The sequence below is a fragment of the Periplaneta americana genome, chromosome 5, assembly GCF_040183065.1.
Source record: "Periplaneta americana isolate PAMFEO1 chromosome 5, P.americana_PAMFEO1_priV1, whole genome shotgun sequence".
NCBI classification, from domain to species: Eukaryota; Metazoa; Arthropoda; class Insecta; order Blattodea; family Blattidae; genus Periplaneta; species Periplaneta americana.
The window spans coordinates 57,340,759-57,356,801 of record NC_091121.1 but is presented as its reverse complement, the minus strand read 5'-3'; the positions used below and the strand labels follow the sequence as shown (position 1 = coordinate 57,356,801).

Below are 16,043 nucleotides of genomic sequence, written 5' to 3'. Positions count from 1 at the left end.
GGGAAGGGCTCGCTCGAGTCGTTTTCTATTCACTGCAATAAGCCTGCTAACGATAGCTGCTCTCGCTTTTCGAAAACTGCAAGTAGGCCTATCCTTTAGAATGAAGTATATCTCACAATCTCAGCTAAGGGGGCAGGAAGGAAGGGAACAGCCTGTTCCGTCTGTTCCATAGAGGAACCGCCACTGCTATTGTCTCTCCTCCATTCTTCCTCAATCTATTTTACCCTGTTATCGACATAGGAATCCTACTTCAGACTTCTAGTAAATTATATGCTTTCAGTGTGCCGCTTTCAATTTTTTCTGTCTACCCAAGTATATTGATATTCTTTTCGTATTTCATTGCTTCTTTCCCGTGCATTACATGTTACTGATATTGTGAAGTGCTCTGGTTCCTGTCTCCAAACCGAATGTGGGGCCAATGATTGTCATAGACTTGATTATTGCCGTTTATCTGCTCTTTTCATAGTCAAGTTCCTATTAAGTTAATGAATTTGTTTACCATCTCATTTATGTAACAATCTTTAGTATGAAAAATTGTTTACCCTAAGTAATTACATCGAGGTACTGCATTACAATTTCATTTTTGACTGAGTATGTTGCTCCGAAATTTCTCTTTTCCTCTTTTCTCTGTTCATATTTTCACTCTTAATTTCAATGTTTTTAACCATTTTCATTTATCATTAGCATAAACGTCACATATATAAGCGGGTGGTCGTGCAAAGGGGGTTAAGTATGATTTGGATAAACTGGAATAAGTACAGATTTGAACTGTCCACAATTACTTTTCTCTTGTGTTAAAGGGGTTAAGTTATTCTTCCATCTATGCTGCAGTTACAGTGCTCCATATTTTGTGACAAAGGGGTTTTGTTCAGTACCAAAGGAGAGATGTTTACATACTTTACAATTTGACTTAACCCCCTTTACACGAGCACCCGCGTATTAAGCTTGTACAATTTCCATCTTGAATAGATCTGTCAACATTCTCAAATGTTCTCTGTTACGTTTTGGGATTGTATATTCTCGTTCTTCATGAAATGTGATTGTTACCCATTTTGCAAGTTTCCTCTTACCAGGCGTTCGTAGTCAAATATGCCATCAGTTATATTAGAGATAATATACAAGGTGTAAGTAATGTAATTGTACAGATTGAAGGGGACATTAGAATACATTTAAACAAATAAAATACCTGTTATGTGTTTTGTAATTAAGTGCATGGCCAACTAGAGAATTAGGCTGAAAGTTTACGTAGTTTGGCAACAGCGCATCGCCGGCTTACGTATGAATACACATACGCACTCGTCTGAATACCAGCATTCCGTTCCTTGGTCACTGCAGTAAGGTTGCCAGATTGTCTATTGGCAGGAAATAGCGATACATATTAATATTTTTATTTAATTTGCAAGAAAAGTGCCCATTTTATTTAAATAAATTACACCTTGTCCGTGTTTCTAATGATGAGTAAAATCAGAATCGTACGGACGGTATTTATAGAGTAAAACAGTGTTAACGTTTTTGAGCTTCGTGACCTCGCATCTCGCAGTTATAGAAACCACTCACTAGGCTATTTCTCGTATAGTCCGGATTTCTGCGAGGCGGGCCTCGCACCTCGCACGTCGCATGCGTCGGTTCAGAAAAACCAAGGCTTTAAGGATGGTGCTATATTAATTGTTCAATAAATTGATGAATGGTACGGTCGTCCCAAGAAAATTTGGTCGGACTCTCGTTCGGGACAAAATCAGAGTTTTAACGGACGGTTCACTCGTCTTTTCAGAGGAAGATGGGTATGTGACCTGCTAATCGATATAATTGAGGGATAATTGAATGTTCGTCTCTCTCAGATAATTTTCGCAACGCCGTCTGTGGTATTATAGAGGATGATATTCTGGTTTTATAATAGATTGGAGTTCATTCGCAGCTGGAACAAAATGTTTATCGTATAATTTTTCATTCTCTTTGACTTATCGTTTCTAAATGTATACCATTATTTGTTGTATAGAATACCATGAACACACAACAGTCTTTTTTTAACTCTTGAACTAAACTACACTGTTGAAATCTTTTTAAAGACAGGACCATCTCCTGATATATTTCTATATTTAAATCGTTCTCCTCATCGCGTTGGAAGAATTGGCAATATGCACTCCCTGTGACCACCGATAAATCACAGGAACTGATTCAGAATGCCTACTATGCCCTGGCTGAAATTTCAGATTTAATTTCATATGAAGGGTTCAGAACCATAGTGGGACAAGCGCCATTTACTGAATCCGTAGAAAACAGGGGTTAAAATGAAGTTATTACTATAATTCAATGAAAACATATAGCAAGTAATATAAAGTATAGACATTAAAACAAAATGATATATCAGTCTTCATTAAACTATGGTATTCACTTAACTTCAATCCTTGCTTTCTCCTTTTTTAATCATTGGCGCTTGGCCGACTATGGCTCTGAACCCTTCATATATGGTATGGTCGTGTCAGAGGGAAGTGAAATAGGGAGAGGAGTACGACAAAGATGCCCTTTAACACCTATCTTGTTCGACATCTACGTGGAGGATTTATTGAAGATCTGTTTTCAGAACATGGGAGGGGTATGGTAAGGAAGAAGAATAAAGTGAATAAGATTTGCTGATGATATGTGATTGTTAGCAGAAGGGGCCATTATATTAAGGGATATGTTATTGGAGCTAAATGACAGCTGTGACCAGTATGGGATGTAGATAAATCTAAATAAGACGAAGACGATGGTTATCGGAAGAAAAATAAAGAAGGTAAATATGCGAATTAAAAATGCGGCATTACATCAAGTGGACAGCTTCAAATACTTGCGGTGTACTATGAGCGGTAACATGAACTGCTGCCAGGAAGTCAAAAGGAGGACAGCAATGACAAAGGAAGCTTTCAATAGAAAAAGAAGCATTTGGTGCTAATCCCTGGAAAGAGAACTAAGAAAGGGACTACTAGTGTAAATGCTTTGTGTAGAGTGTGGCATTGTATGAGACAGAAATATGGATTTTATGACGTAGTGAAGAGAAGCGAATAGGAGCATTTGAAATGTGGATACGGAGAAGAATGGAGCGTGTGAAATGAACAGACAGAATAAGAAATGAAGCCTTGTTGGGAAGAGTGTGTGAAGAAAGACTGATGTTGAAACTGATCAGGAAGAGAAAGAGGAATTGGTGGGTAATTGGCTGAGGAGAAACTGCCAACTGAAGTATGGATTGGAAAGAATGGTGAACGGAGAAACGTTCGGGGCAGAAGAAGATATCAGCTGGTAAGCGATAGTAATAAATGTTAATCATGTGTGGAGACTAGTAGGAAAGATTGAAAAATGCTGAGTTTGCCCTTGGACATAAAATTAGGAGTGAATGAATGAATTAATCAATCAATTAATTATGTAACTTACCTAATTTGAGCCACGGTTACCGGTATGTTTTATTTTGTAAAATAATACTTTTGTTCTTAGTTTCCTATGTCAATGCTTACGACTTTAATATTAGAACTTAGAATATTACCTAACTTAAAAAAATCCATAAATGCAAGTGACTCGAACCTGGGAACTCTGAATTAGAGCTCCTCTGTGCATGACAGCTATGACAGCTCATTGTGATAACGCCTTTTCATCACGATGTTATGGACCTTGCTAAAGCAGTAATTCCAGTATTTATTGGAGTACCATCTTTATGACTCTTAGATTGTTGTATTTAATAGATGAAATTAATATACCAACAGTTACAGTACATTAAAAACTATATTCTAGGACAACCATGGGGAAAAAATGGCTCCGAAGGGCCACTACACTCAAAGCCTCCTTACCTCACTCCACCGACCATCTACTCCGCCTGGTGTTTCGTAGATACGCTTCACTCAGTGGCGGGTATGGCTTCGATCTCGGGACGTCAGTTTCAGGAAGAATGACGGAAAGAATTTTTTGTTACTTACAAAAAGAAGAAAGTCTGTTGCTTAATATGTGGGTTTAAAATTGCGCATATAAAACGCTTCAATATTAAACGCCACTTTGATCGGAAGCATAAAGCGGACTTTGGTGAGATTACAAGTATTTATTTATAATTTTAAAAGCTATTTTCGTAATATTTGTGAAAAGATACAAAACAAGATATGTTTATTAAGTACCTATCTAAAACTGAACTTACTTATTTAAAACTCTGAGTGCATATTAGGCCTACTTGATGCGTTCTCTTTGCAAGAAAGATCTTCAGAAGTAACCGCAATGGACAGGAGATGTGTCTGTTCAATCATCCATTTGTATTTACCCAAGCATCAGAGCCACTATAGAGATGCAAAAGAGCACGACACTAAAGTGTTTAGAAAAATGTATTCGATCTCTTTAAATACCTACCAGGGGAGCAATTCCATAATCTGCGCACATTTACAATGTGTATTGTATTTATGTTTGGCTCAACTTACTGTTGTGAGCAGTTTTTATTTTCAAAATGAATATGACCAAAAGTATCTCCAGGTCTAGGATCACAGACATGCATTAATTTCAGTATTACGGTTAAATTGTACTTTAGAGCCAAATATATACTTTTTAGTCAATAACAAGAAACTCCGAGGGCCATCAATAACAAAATAAATAAATAAATAAATAAATAAATAAATAAATAAATAAATAAATAAATAAATAAATAAAAACATTATAGGTCTACAGTAGTAGCCTATTTCGTTTCATTCATATCTCATATATTTTGTTTAATATGTTTTCAAGTTAAATGACAATGGAGCTTATTTACTTACTTTAGTGTTTTTAAAAAGAAATAATTGATTATGTTGATTATTATATTGTGTTTAATATGTTTCCAAGTTAAATGATAATGGAGCTTAGTTACTTTATTGGTTTTAGAGAAACAACTTATTATGTGATTATTATATTGGTTAATATATTGTACAGTTAAATGACAATGGAGCTTTGGTTTTTACTTTATTGTTTTTAAAAAAGAAACAATTTATTATGTCGATCACAAGGCAGTTCAAGAATTTTTCTTGCACAACATAAAGGAATGGTTATACAATTGAAGAATATATAATTGCCTAATGACAGTAGGTGGCTGTAATAATTATTGTATGACACATGTATTGATATAAACAAAAGACTACAAAGATTTTGAAACAAGAAATAAGAGCGGAGAAATTAACTGATGCGCAAGGTGTGTCGAATCCACCACTGCACTTGACTTAGCAAAACAACTGCGTTACCCCTCGCCTGCCAATCGAACGAATGTGGGGTGAGTAGGGACATTCCCTCCCTACTTTTCTGATAGTCCCCATAGCTGTTCTAGGAGATCTTGATAATTTTACCCCTCCAAATCCTTTAGTAACTCCAGTACATATTCAGCAAGAATATATTCTATTTGCATTTGCTGTCTCGGCCGTAAAATATATTCCAATTTTGTTGGAACTATCAAGTTTCTTTGACTACACACAATATCTAAAGCTCCTATTATGTAATGTTCTTATATATCTGATACTCGATCTGGGAAACGTTTATAATGGTCTCAGAAAGCGAGTTTATGTTTTTTTAGTATATTTAAGAATTCGTTGTGTTTAAAAAGTTAATTTTATTCTCATATTGAAGTGTGACATCATCGCGTAACCGTCACGTTGTGCCTACTATTATTTGCCCGTCGCTATGTATAATCTTAACTCACCCCTGTTTAATAACTAGTTATTTTGTGTTCATAACTACCGTAATGGAAGTTTCCATGTTGTATTAAACAAAACGATTTTATTTACATTGAATTACTAAACTTTCCACCTGCAGCTCCATAACATAATATGCAAACAAATAAATTGAGGGTAGAGGAAATATGTACGAGAGCAAAAAATTGTATTAATTATACTTCCGAAAGCTTTTACGAAAACTAATCATTTCGCAAAACACATTCGCAGTTTGTCGTATATTTTCAGATGGTTCCTTAAATAAAAATATCAGGAATATTGTGGTATATTTATTTTCAGGTTATATTACAAACATTTTAATTTTGTTATATTTGTTTAACGAGACTACTCTTTTCCGCGTCAGTGGATATTTTCTTTGCATTAAATTACACGTGTCCGTATACATTAGGTTCGTTTTCTGGTTCATGACAGTTTCTTTATGTCACAATATAACACTCTTTTACGGTTAATTCGAACATCGAAATTTTATATTGCAATTTGTTCTTATATTTCATTTCTACACAGCTCAATCATTTGTATAACCCGATTTTGGTGACGATGTTGAAGATCCAGAAGACGCTGAAAACATGACTTTAATTGATAGGAACGGAACGGGTTGTAGAGGTTCAAATTTTGGAAGATGATTATGATGATGATGATGATGATGGTGGTGGTGGTGGTGGTGGTGGTGGTGGTAATGATATTTAAAGGTTCTTGGACTTGATTGAAATGTGTTTGGCTTATTCTCTATTACTCTAGAAGATATGTGGTATATAACAAGTAAGCAAGTCAAACAATATAAACAATTTCTTTCCGATTTTGTATTTGATCAGAATTTCAGTTGTAAGTGTGATTATTCCTACGAAAGCCAGGGCTTTACTTTGATTAATAGATACTGTGTTTGAGTTATGTTATTTAAAATAGGCCATACTTCAAACTCTGCTGCGTTTGAAGTGCTATCTTATCACATGAATACAGTAATAAAACTGAATCTAAATATACTTTGAACTACTTCACATTAACGTCTAACTTTAATTTAGAAGACATAGAAGGATCCTCTTTTAATGCTGAACAGTGCTTCCTGTTAAACTCTACTACCTTTAATTTTCTCTTGAAAATAGTCTGACAAATGAAAGCTTCAGAGTAATTTGGAGGAAGTAAATATGTTATGATTTGCCATCTCTTCAAATACGGCTAGTGGCCATATCGTTAGAAACAATGCAATATTTTCACAAATATATAAATGTTACCTCCGTGAAGTTTACTGGAAATTGGAATATATGGTAATAGTTTGTATTAGAATTAAAAGGGAAATTGAACATATATGTACTTTTCCCGCAAATACACTGCGTGAAACAATTATGGCAGTGTTTCTGGAAACAATACATCAAACGGGAATTGTTTTCCGATTCCATTGGCTAATGCTTTAAAGATTTCGGCGAATGCTGCAGCCATGTTGGGCCCCAACTCGTCGAATATCTCTCTCCAGTGGTGATCCAGAAATTTGTTCATTTCCTCCCCTGCAAACAACGAAAGCTTAATTGTATGCAATTTGACATGTTGATTCGTATAAGTATGTATGTGATCTAGTATTTTACAGATTGATTCGTTTTGATAGCTGTGAGTTCTAATAAGTTACAGATTCATTCATGAAAGCAACTGTGAAACCTAATACAGATTAATTCGTGTAGGTATCTGTGACCCCTAGTATTTGCAGAATGATTAGTTGAGCTAGTTCAGAATCCAAGTATATTGCAAACTGATTTGTGCAGGTACCTGTGAGGGTTAATATTTTACAATTTAATTCGTTTAAACACCTGTGAGTCCTAATATTATTCATAATGATTAGTGCAGCTAAATTTGAGTCCAAATGTATTGCAGACTTATTCTTTCATTTACCTGTGAGATTTAATATGTTACAGATTAATTCGTTTAGTTACCTATGAGACCAAATGTTATTCAGAATGATAAATGCAGCTTACTTTGAGTCAAAATGCTTGCAGACTGATTCGTGCAGGTACCTGTGAGGCTTAATATTTTACAGACTAATACGTTCAGTTACCTGTGGGACCAAATGTTATTCATAATGACAAATGCAGTTTACTTTGATTCGAAATGTTGTTGTTGTTGTCGTTGTTGTTGTTGTTGTTGTTGTTTTCTAATGCCAGGCGTTTGACAATAAAGTAATTTGACCTCTTGCATTCCAATATTTTTCAAAGATATTATTATGGTCAGCCACTGAAGCACAGATTTTGAGGTGTTCCGAATCCATTTCTTGGTTTGAGTTGCACAATGGGCAGTTAGGGGACAGATATATTCCAATTCTATGCAAGTGTTTGACCAAACAATCATGGCCTGTTGCCAATCTAAATGCAGCTACAGACGATTTTAGTGGTAAATCGGGAATTAACTGTGGATTATGATGCAGAGAGTTCCATTTTTTCCCTTGAGATTGTGTTATCAAATTTTGTGTGTTGAAGTCTAAGTATGTAGATTTAATAAATCTCTTCACAGAGTAATACGTAGATTTAGTAACAGGTCTGTAAGTAGCAGTGCTGGCCTTCTTTGCTAAAGCAATCGCATTCTCGTTTCCCAGGATTCCACAATGGGATGGTATCCATTGGAATTGATTCGAAATGTTTGCAGACTGATTCGTGCAGGTACCTGTGAGGCTTAGTATGTTACAGATTAATTCGTTTAGTTACCTGTGAGACCAAATGTTATTCATAATGATAAATGCAGCCTACTTTGAGTCGAAATGTATTGCAGACTGATTCGTGCAGGTACCTATGAGGTTTAGCACATATTAATTCGTTTAGTTACATGTGAGACCAAATGTTATTTATAATGATAAATGCAGCTTACTTTGAGTCGAAATGTATTGCGGACTGATTCGTGCAGGTACCTGAGAGGCTTAATATTTTACAGACTAATTCGTTTAGTTACCTGTGAGACCTAATCTTATTCAGAATGATTAGTGCAGCTCACTTTGAAGTTGAAATAAATAAAATACAGCAACATTATTATAAGATAGCTGCGTTTCCCAGAGTGATAGGTGCAATAGACTATATCCATGTGATATTTAATAATCCTGGATTGAAGACTAGGTTTGAACAAGGACAAATAGGGAATGCTGTGTTACTTGGTGACTCGGGATGTTTGCTGACGAACTACTTCTTCACACAGTTTTTACAGCCAAGGTCACCGGCTGAAAATCTTTACAGCGTGTTGCATATCAGGACTAGGAATAGTATTGAACGCTCCTATGATGTATGGAAGAGACGATTTACTGTTTTGGACAACACTCTACGTCTGAGACTTAATAGAGCATAATCTGTCGTTGTGGTTTGTGCCGTACATCACAATATAGCTAGTGACATGAAAGATGAGGAACCCCTGGTAGTATCCGACATACAGCAAGCAGTAGACCCGATATACAGCAAGTAGTAGACGGGGCCATTGCTACTGAACGTCAAGAGGATGTAGGCCTACAAGAAATCTTTCAAAGCAATGCTACCAGACAACTATTTTAACTCATTACTGTAACAACATTTAAATGATGCATAAAAGTTAACATATACTGTACACACAAACATATTTTAAAGTGAAATGATGTACTGACACTGGCCTAAATTATGTAAGAATTTTAAAACAAAAATACAAATAAAATAAAAATAAAAAATTAGAGAAAATCTGCATTATCATATATGCTTGACCAATAATAATATTGTTACGATATCATTGTAAGCCCGTCTGGAGCCTATACTGCCTCTTTTTTTGCTGCATATTTCCTTGTCTTTTTCTTTATTGAATCGTACTTCTGGTAAAGCTGTTCTGCATTCCTGTAGGCAGTTGTCTGAGCAATAACCTAGCGATAGACTCCCATGCTCTTACCTTTTGATTAGTGGCTATGGCATCAGGCTTTTAGTTTTCTAGCACGTTCTGATAATCATTCACCATCTCAACTAGCTTAAGTGTACCTTCTGTATTATAGTTTTGATTTCTAATTCGTTTTGATTTACTCATTTCTTTATAATAAACTCCGTAGACAAAATAGTGATAATGTGTTCAGAAATATTTCAACAATTACTACACTTCATAAACTAAACCCTATCTAAAGTATTGCCAACCTCTCTTCCAATTCTGCTAACTATGGAATAGGTAAACTTGGAATAAACCAACGTCAGACAACGCAGTAGTCCATTTATTCTATAGTTAGGCTGTTCCACGAATAGTTATTCCAAGATTTATTCTGCGACTGTACAACTGGGCCTTAGTGAAGGGTAAATGGTAAAAAATAAGAGAAATAACAGAATACTAGTTCTTACACATTATACTGTATAAAATATAATATAACCGTGCCACGAACAGATAAATCTATGTATTGAATGGATCGAAATCACATCCATATTTGTTTGCATTTATAATGGATTTGGAGACTCTGGACAAAGATTTTGAATTCTGTTTCTTGTGGATATTCACGGTGACATAGTCCTCATCATTATGATCTGTTTTTATGTATAATTTAAATGGATCTTTGTTTTTTAACATTATTTCGCGAATTTCATCCAATTAATTTTCTTTTCTGTGATGTCAACCTTACTGTTAACAATTCGGTTCTGCATTTTAGAACATCCAACAAAATCGCTGGTCTCCATTAGTGTTACAACAAGAAGACTTTTTTTCCTACACGTCCTCATCACATTAATGTAGTCCTTTTGTATTTTATTGTATTTATTTACATTCCTTGTCCGTTACAATTCGACAATAGTGCGATGTGTATCTTGGAATTTTGTTTATCTGTTTACTTCTTTCCTCTGTAGCTGCATTTCTTACAAGTTCCATGATTCATATAGGGTTCGAGATTAACAGAATATTCACATACCAAGAGACTACAAAACAGTTTCAATTACTGTCAAAGATGGTATTTGGATCACTACTGCAAAACAGATGACGCTTGAATCACGTTTGCTGAAATGGAAATATGAGATAGGGTTGACTTCAGATAATCCCACAGAAAATAGTCACAGATTGTGAGATCAGGCGAACGGGGAGGCCAGAAAATATCGCCGCATCGAGAAATGATGTTTCGTAGGAACATGAAGTATGGAGATGGCGCTTGGTTTAACTGTCGTTAGCTAGCAGAACATTGCAGCAGTTGCTTGTATAATTTTTGATAAACTAGAATAGGCCTGTCTGCAAGCACTGAACTGATGATCTCAGTATTTGAGTTTTGGCGCTTGGATCACTGTTGCTAATCGTCGTCCAATTGTCCCTCTGTGACGTGTGTTTTAACTGTCATACATCAGACTCCAAAATGCATCAGCAAATGATGACGATAACTGCAACAAAGGAAAGTCTGCCTTACCTAGAAGCTTGTCACCGTTGAAGAGGTTGTCGAGATGGGTGTACACCCTCGTCGGGTATAGATGGACCATCGCTGTAGGCACCGTTCCGTATTCTATTCCGTTAATCTTCACCTTCGTGAAATTGAATGGGAGTACTATCGTCGTGTCAACTGTTGGATAAAATAAATATGTTTCAGTTGTTTGAAAGTAAAGGTTGCTTTAGAGAATTAAACATAAAATAGACAGATACGTGGCTTCACTATGCTGCATAACTTTAAGCTGAACTATGTGTGGATGCGATCACCTGTCAACAGTTACATATGTTTATTATGCTGGAAATCTTTACGTGAAACTACTTGTGAGTGGTGCGAAAAATGAAGAAGAAGAAAAAGAAGAAGAAGAAGCGGAATACAATGACAGCAATGTGGATACTAGGGGAATACAAAGAAAACAAGGTGAATACAATGACAGCAATGGGAATACAAGGAAAACATATTGAATAAAATGACAGCAATGGGAATGCAAGGGGAATACAAAGAAATCAAAGTGAATAAAATGACTGTAATGGGGATACTAGAAGAATACAAAGAAAACAAGGTGAATACAATGACAGCAATGGGAATGCAAGGGGAATACAAAGAAAACAAAGTGAATAAAATGACAGCAATGGGAATACAAGAAAAACATCTTGAATGCAATGACGGCAATGAGATGCATGGGGAAAACAAAGAAAACAAAGAGAATGAAATGAATGTAATGGGGATAATAGGAGAATACAAAGAAAACAAGGTGAATACAATGACAGCATTGGGAATGCAAGGGGAATACAAAGAAAACAAAGTGAATAAAATGACTATATTGGGGATACTAGGAGAATACAAAGAAAACAAGGTGAATACAATGACAGCAATGGGAATACAAGGATAACATGTTGAATACAATGACAGCAATGGGAATGCAAGGGGAATACAAAGAAAACAAAGTGAATAAAAAGACAGTAATGGGAATACAAGAAAAACATCTTGAATACAATGACGGCAATGAGATGCAAGGGGAATACAAAGAAAACAAAGTGAATATAATGACTGTAATGGGGATACTAGGAGAATACAAAGAAAACAAGGTGATAGTAGAAAAGTTTTCCGGGCTATGAGGCCGTGGTCTGTTGGTTGTGAGACCAAACGTTTCGTTCACTGCTGCGGTGAACATCTTCAGTGGTGTCTATTGCTGGTGCGGCTGGTTCTACTGCGTGTGCCGATTACAGTCTGCGCTGGCTGCATCGTTGTATATGTAGCTGAACATGCTTATCTGGAAGACGAACATGCTCGACAGAAACAGTGCTCTTATCGAGAAATTGGAAACAGCCTTAAAAGAAAAGGACGAGAAAATTTCTGTTCTAGAAGCGAAGTTGGAAGAAAAGCACGACTGCTTGGAGCAGTATCAACGCCGTCAGTGTCTGTGTATCTTCGGGGTGCCAGAGTCTGAGGGTGAGGATACTGACGCGATAGCAGTTGATGTCGCAGCCCAAATCGGTGTGGAATTGGAGGTGCACGACATCGACAGGAGCCATCGTGTGGGGAGGAGAGGAGAACGCCCACGACCAGTGATCGTTAAGTTCGTGAGTTACAGGAAAAGAAGGGAAGTCTTCCTGAACAAGAAAAAACTTAAAGGTAAACCAATTACGATTAGAGAAGACTTGACTCAAGCCAGGCACAAACTGTTAAGACAATGTATTGGCAAGTATGGCGTCACTAGTGTCTGGACAATTGATGGCAAGATCTTTGTCAAAACTGGAGAGGTCAAGAGGCAGATTTCTCGTGCGTCTGACATTCACTAGTTCTGTTATGCGACTCGCCTGCACTCACAGATTATTTCTGATTTTATTTACTGTATTTCCTTTGATTTAGTGTTATAATTACTTTAGTATTATTCTAATTGATTTAGTCTAATGTTATACTTATATTAACTTATTTACTATAACTTTTGCTATATTATTAACTTTATTAATTTAATAATTAACTTTTTTTCTTCTTATTTCTTTAGCATTTAGCACTGTAATCTTAAGTTATTATTGCTAGGAAATAGTTTAAAAACTTCAACTGCATTTAGGTTGGTGCCATTGAGAACCAAAAGCAGCATGTTCACCCGACAGTCCCTCAGGTCAGTGTACAGAGACCGGTGCCCTCTATTAACACGAACAATAGCAACCCTACCTGCCCACTGCCCTGTACCGCAGACATACTCAAGGCTGCGCTTTCTTTCTCTCCTTTGTCACTTAATGTTGTTCACGTGAATGCACAAAGTCTGTTGTGTCATTTTGACGAATTTTCTTCTATCTTCTCACCTTTAGACATTCACGTTATTCTTATCTCCGAATCTTGGTTACATGCTAATCTTCCTTCCACTCTCGTAAACCTTCCTGGCTATACGCTTTGCCGTAATGACAGAGAGGGCAAGGGAGGCGGAGGGGTGGCTGGTTATATTAGATCCGATTTGCGACCTAAAATTATTCATAATTCTCCAAGCCAGTACTCTGCCAAACCCGAGTTCATGTTCATTGAAATTTGCACCTTATTCACAAAATGTCTAGTGTGTGTCGTATATAAACCCCCACATATATATGACGTAGATGATTTCGAAAACCGCCTTACTAAACGTAACGCCGCAATATGAGAACGTTATAATCATGGGTGACTTAAATTCAAACTTACTTGACTTACATTCTAGCACGACTAAAAGACTTCAATCATTCTTTCAGTGCCTTGATATGGTAATCCTACCCCTAGCTCCCACACATCACACGGAAGGTACAGACACATTACTGGACTTGATAATTACTAACAATGCCGACAAAATGCTGACGCATGGACAGTTGCCTGCACCAGGACTATCAGGGCATGATATCATTTATCTATCATTTAATCTGCAGTGTCCTAAATCGGCTCCCAGAGTAATTACTTACAGGGATATTAAAAGAATAGATGACATTGCACTGAAAGAAGACGCTGCACAACTTCCATGGTACATGATCTGGACATTACGAACTGTAGACGAGAAAGTAGACTTATTCAATACGTTAATACTTCAACTTTATGACAAACACGCACCATTAAAGACCAAACGTACCAGAAGAAACCCAGCCCCTTGGATGACGACTGAAATACGTAGCCTGATGTCCGAACGCGACTTAGCTTATAGAAAATACACCCGCAACAAAAACGACGAATATTTTAACTCCTATAAACACCTAAGAAATAGAACGACTCAACTAATAAGAAACGCTAAACTGAAATACTCCTACAAACTTATAGAACCTAACACAACCCCTTCCGAATTATGGAAAAATCTGAAGGTTATTGGACTTGGAAGGGCTAGTGAACAAGCAGACATTCCCATCCCACTTGACCGCTTGAACGAACACTTTGTAAAGGACCCGAGCTTAAACGACACAACGAAACAAGACACAGTTTTGCCTGACTCAGTTCCCCCAACTCGAGACAAATTTTATTTTACCGACGTCACTCCCATTGACGTAATGAAAGCCATCCGACGCATCAAGACAAAAGCCCAAGGGCCGGACAACATTAGCATAATACTTATACAGAAAATACAAGAGATAGTAATACCTACGATTGCACATATATTCAATAGTTCCTTAATCACTTCAACTTTCCCTAAAATATGGAAGCAAGCTTTCGTTCTTCCTCTTCCAAAAGTCAAAGTTCCCACCGACCCGAACGACTATAGACCAATCAGTATCCTGCCAGCCATTTCAAAAGCACTGGAACGAATCGTACACAGACAAATTACTAACTACATGAACGAACACAAACTATTCGACGAGTATCAGTCAGGTTTCAGAGCTGGACACAACACAAGCACTGCTCTACTTAAAGTGACCGAAGACATTCGTGAAGCAATCGACTCTAATAAAGTAACAATACTAACACTTCTTGACCTTAGCAAAGCTTTCAACTCTGTAAATTTTGACCTGCTCACCCATAAATTGAGAAATATGTATTTGTCAGAGACTGCTGTGAGTTGGTTCGAATCCTACTTACGGGAAAGACAACAATGTGTTGTATCCGGGAATCGAAGCTCCTCCTGGCTTGACATAACATCAGGTATACCACAGGGGTCGGTACTCGGACCATTGTTGTTCACAATATATGTCAATGATATTACATCTCTTGTAAGGCATTGTAACTATCACTTGTATGCTGACGACCTTCAATGCTACATCTCTTCCCGCTTAGACCGAGTAAATGACGCTATAGATAAATTGAACAAAGACATTGACTCGATTGTGACATGGACAAAGAAACTCCGTCTTAAAATCAATCCTGGAAAGACACAAGCAATTATATTAGGATACAAACGGCAAACCGACGCTGTAAAACACCTCGACATTTCCCCTGTTAAAGTAAGTACAGTGCATATCCCTTTCAGTTCTTCAGTAAAAAATCTTGGCATTCACATGGATAATAATCTCAACTGGGACATGCAAATTACAAAAACCTGCAGAAAAGTATATTCTATTATCCATGTGCTAAAAAGGATAAATGTTCATCTCCCCTCTTGCTTAAAAAAGTCCCTTGTGCAGACCCTTGCATTTCCCTATTTCGACTATGCGGACATTTTACTGACTGACCTCTCCAGCGACAACAAAATGAAACTTCAACGTGCTCATAATTTGTGTGTACGTTTTGTAAGCAATGTTCGTAAATATGATCATATTACCCCATCCCTGGAAGCAATAGGTTGGCTTAAACTAGATAAGAAAAGAAATTTACATTCACTTCTCTTTCTCTTCGAAATCTTGAACTCTTCTATTCCTTCGTACCTGTCGTCTCGCTTCACATACCTTTCTTCCCACCATAATCTGAACACACGCTCTCGTCATGAAACAATACTAACAATACCATCCCATCGCACCTCCTCATACTCATCTTCTTTCACAATAGCCCTGCCAAGACTCTGGAATTCGCTACCTGCTAGCATCAGGGACTGTCGA

The 16,043-nt window shown here is 36.8% G+C and overlaps 1 protein-coding gene across 1 annotated transcript in view; it reads right to left on the bottom strand.

The window, feature by feature from the left end:
• Window positions 1–6,487: 6,487 nt before the first annotated feature.
• LOC138699661 (protein takeout-like) overlaps window positions 6,488–16,043 on the bottom strand; it is a 39,691-nt gene continuing 30,135 nt past the window's right edge. Inside the window, exons 5-6 of the mRNA XM_069825702.1 lie at window positions 11,050–11,199; window positions 6,488–7,201 (exon numbers count right to left, since the gene is read on the bottom strand). Of these exons, the coding sequence (XP_069681803.1) occupies window positions 7,041–7,201; window positions 11,050–11,199 (311 nt within the window). The 3' untranslated portion in view covers window positions 6,488–7,040. The remainder of the gene's footprint in view (window positions 7,202–11,049; window positions 11,200–16,043) is intronic.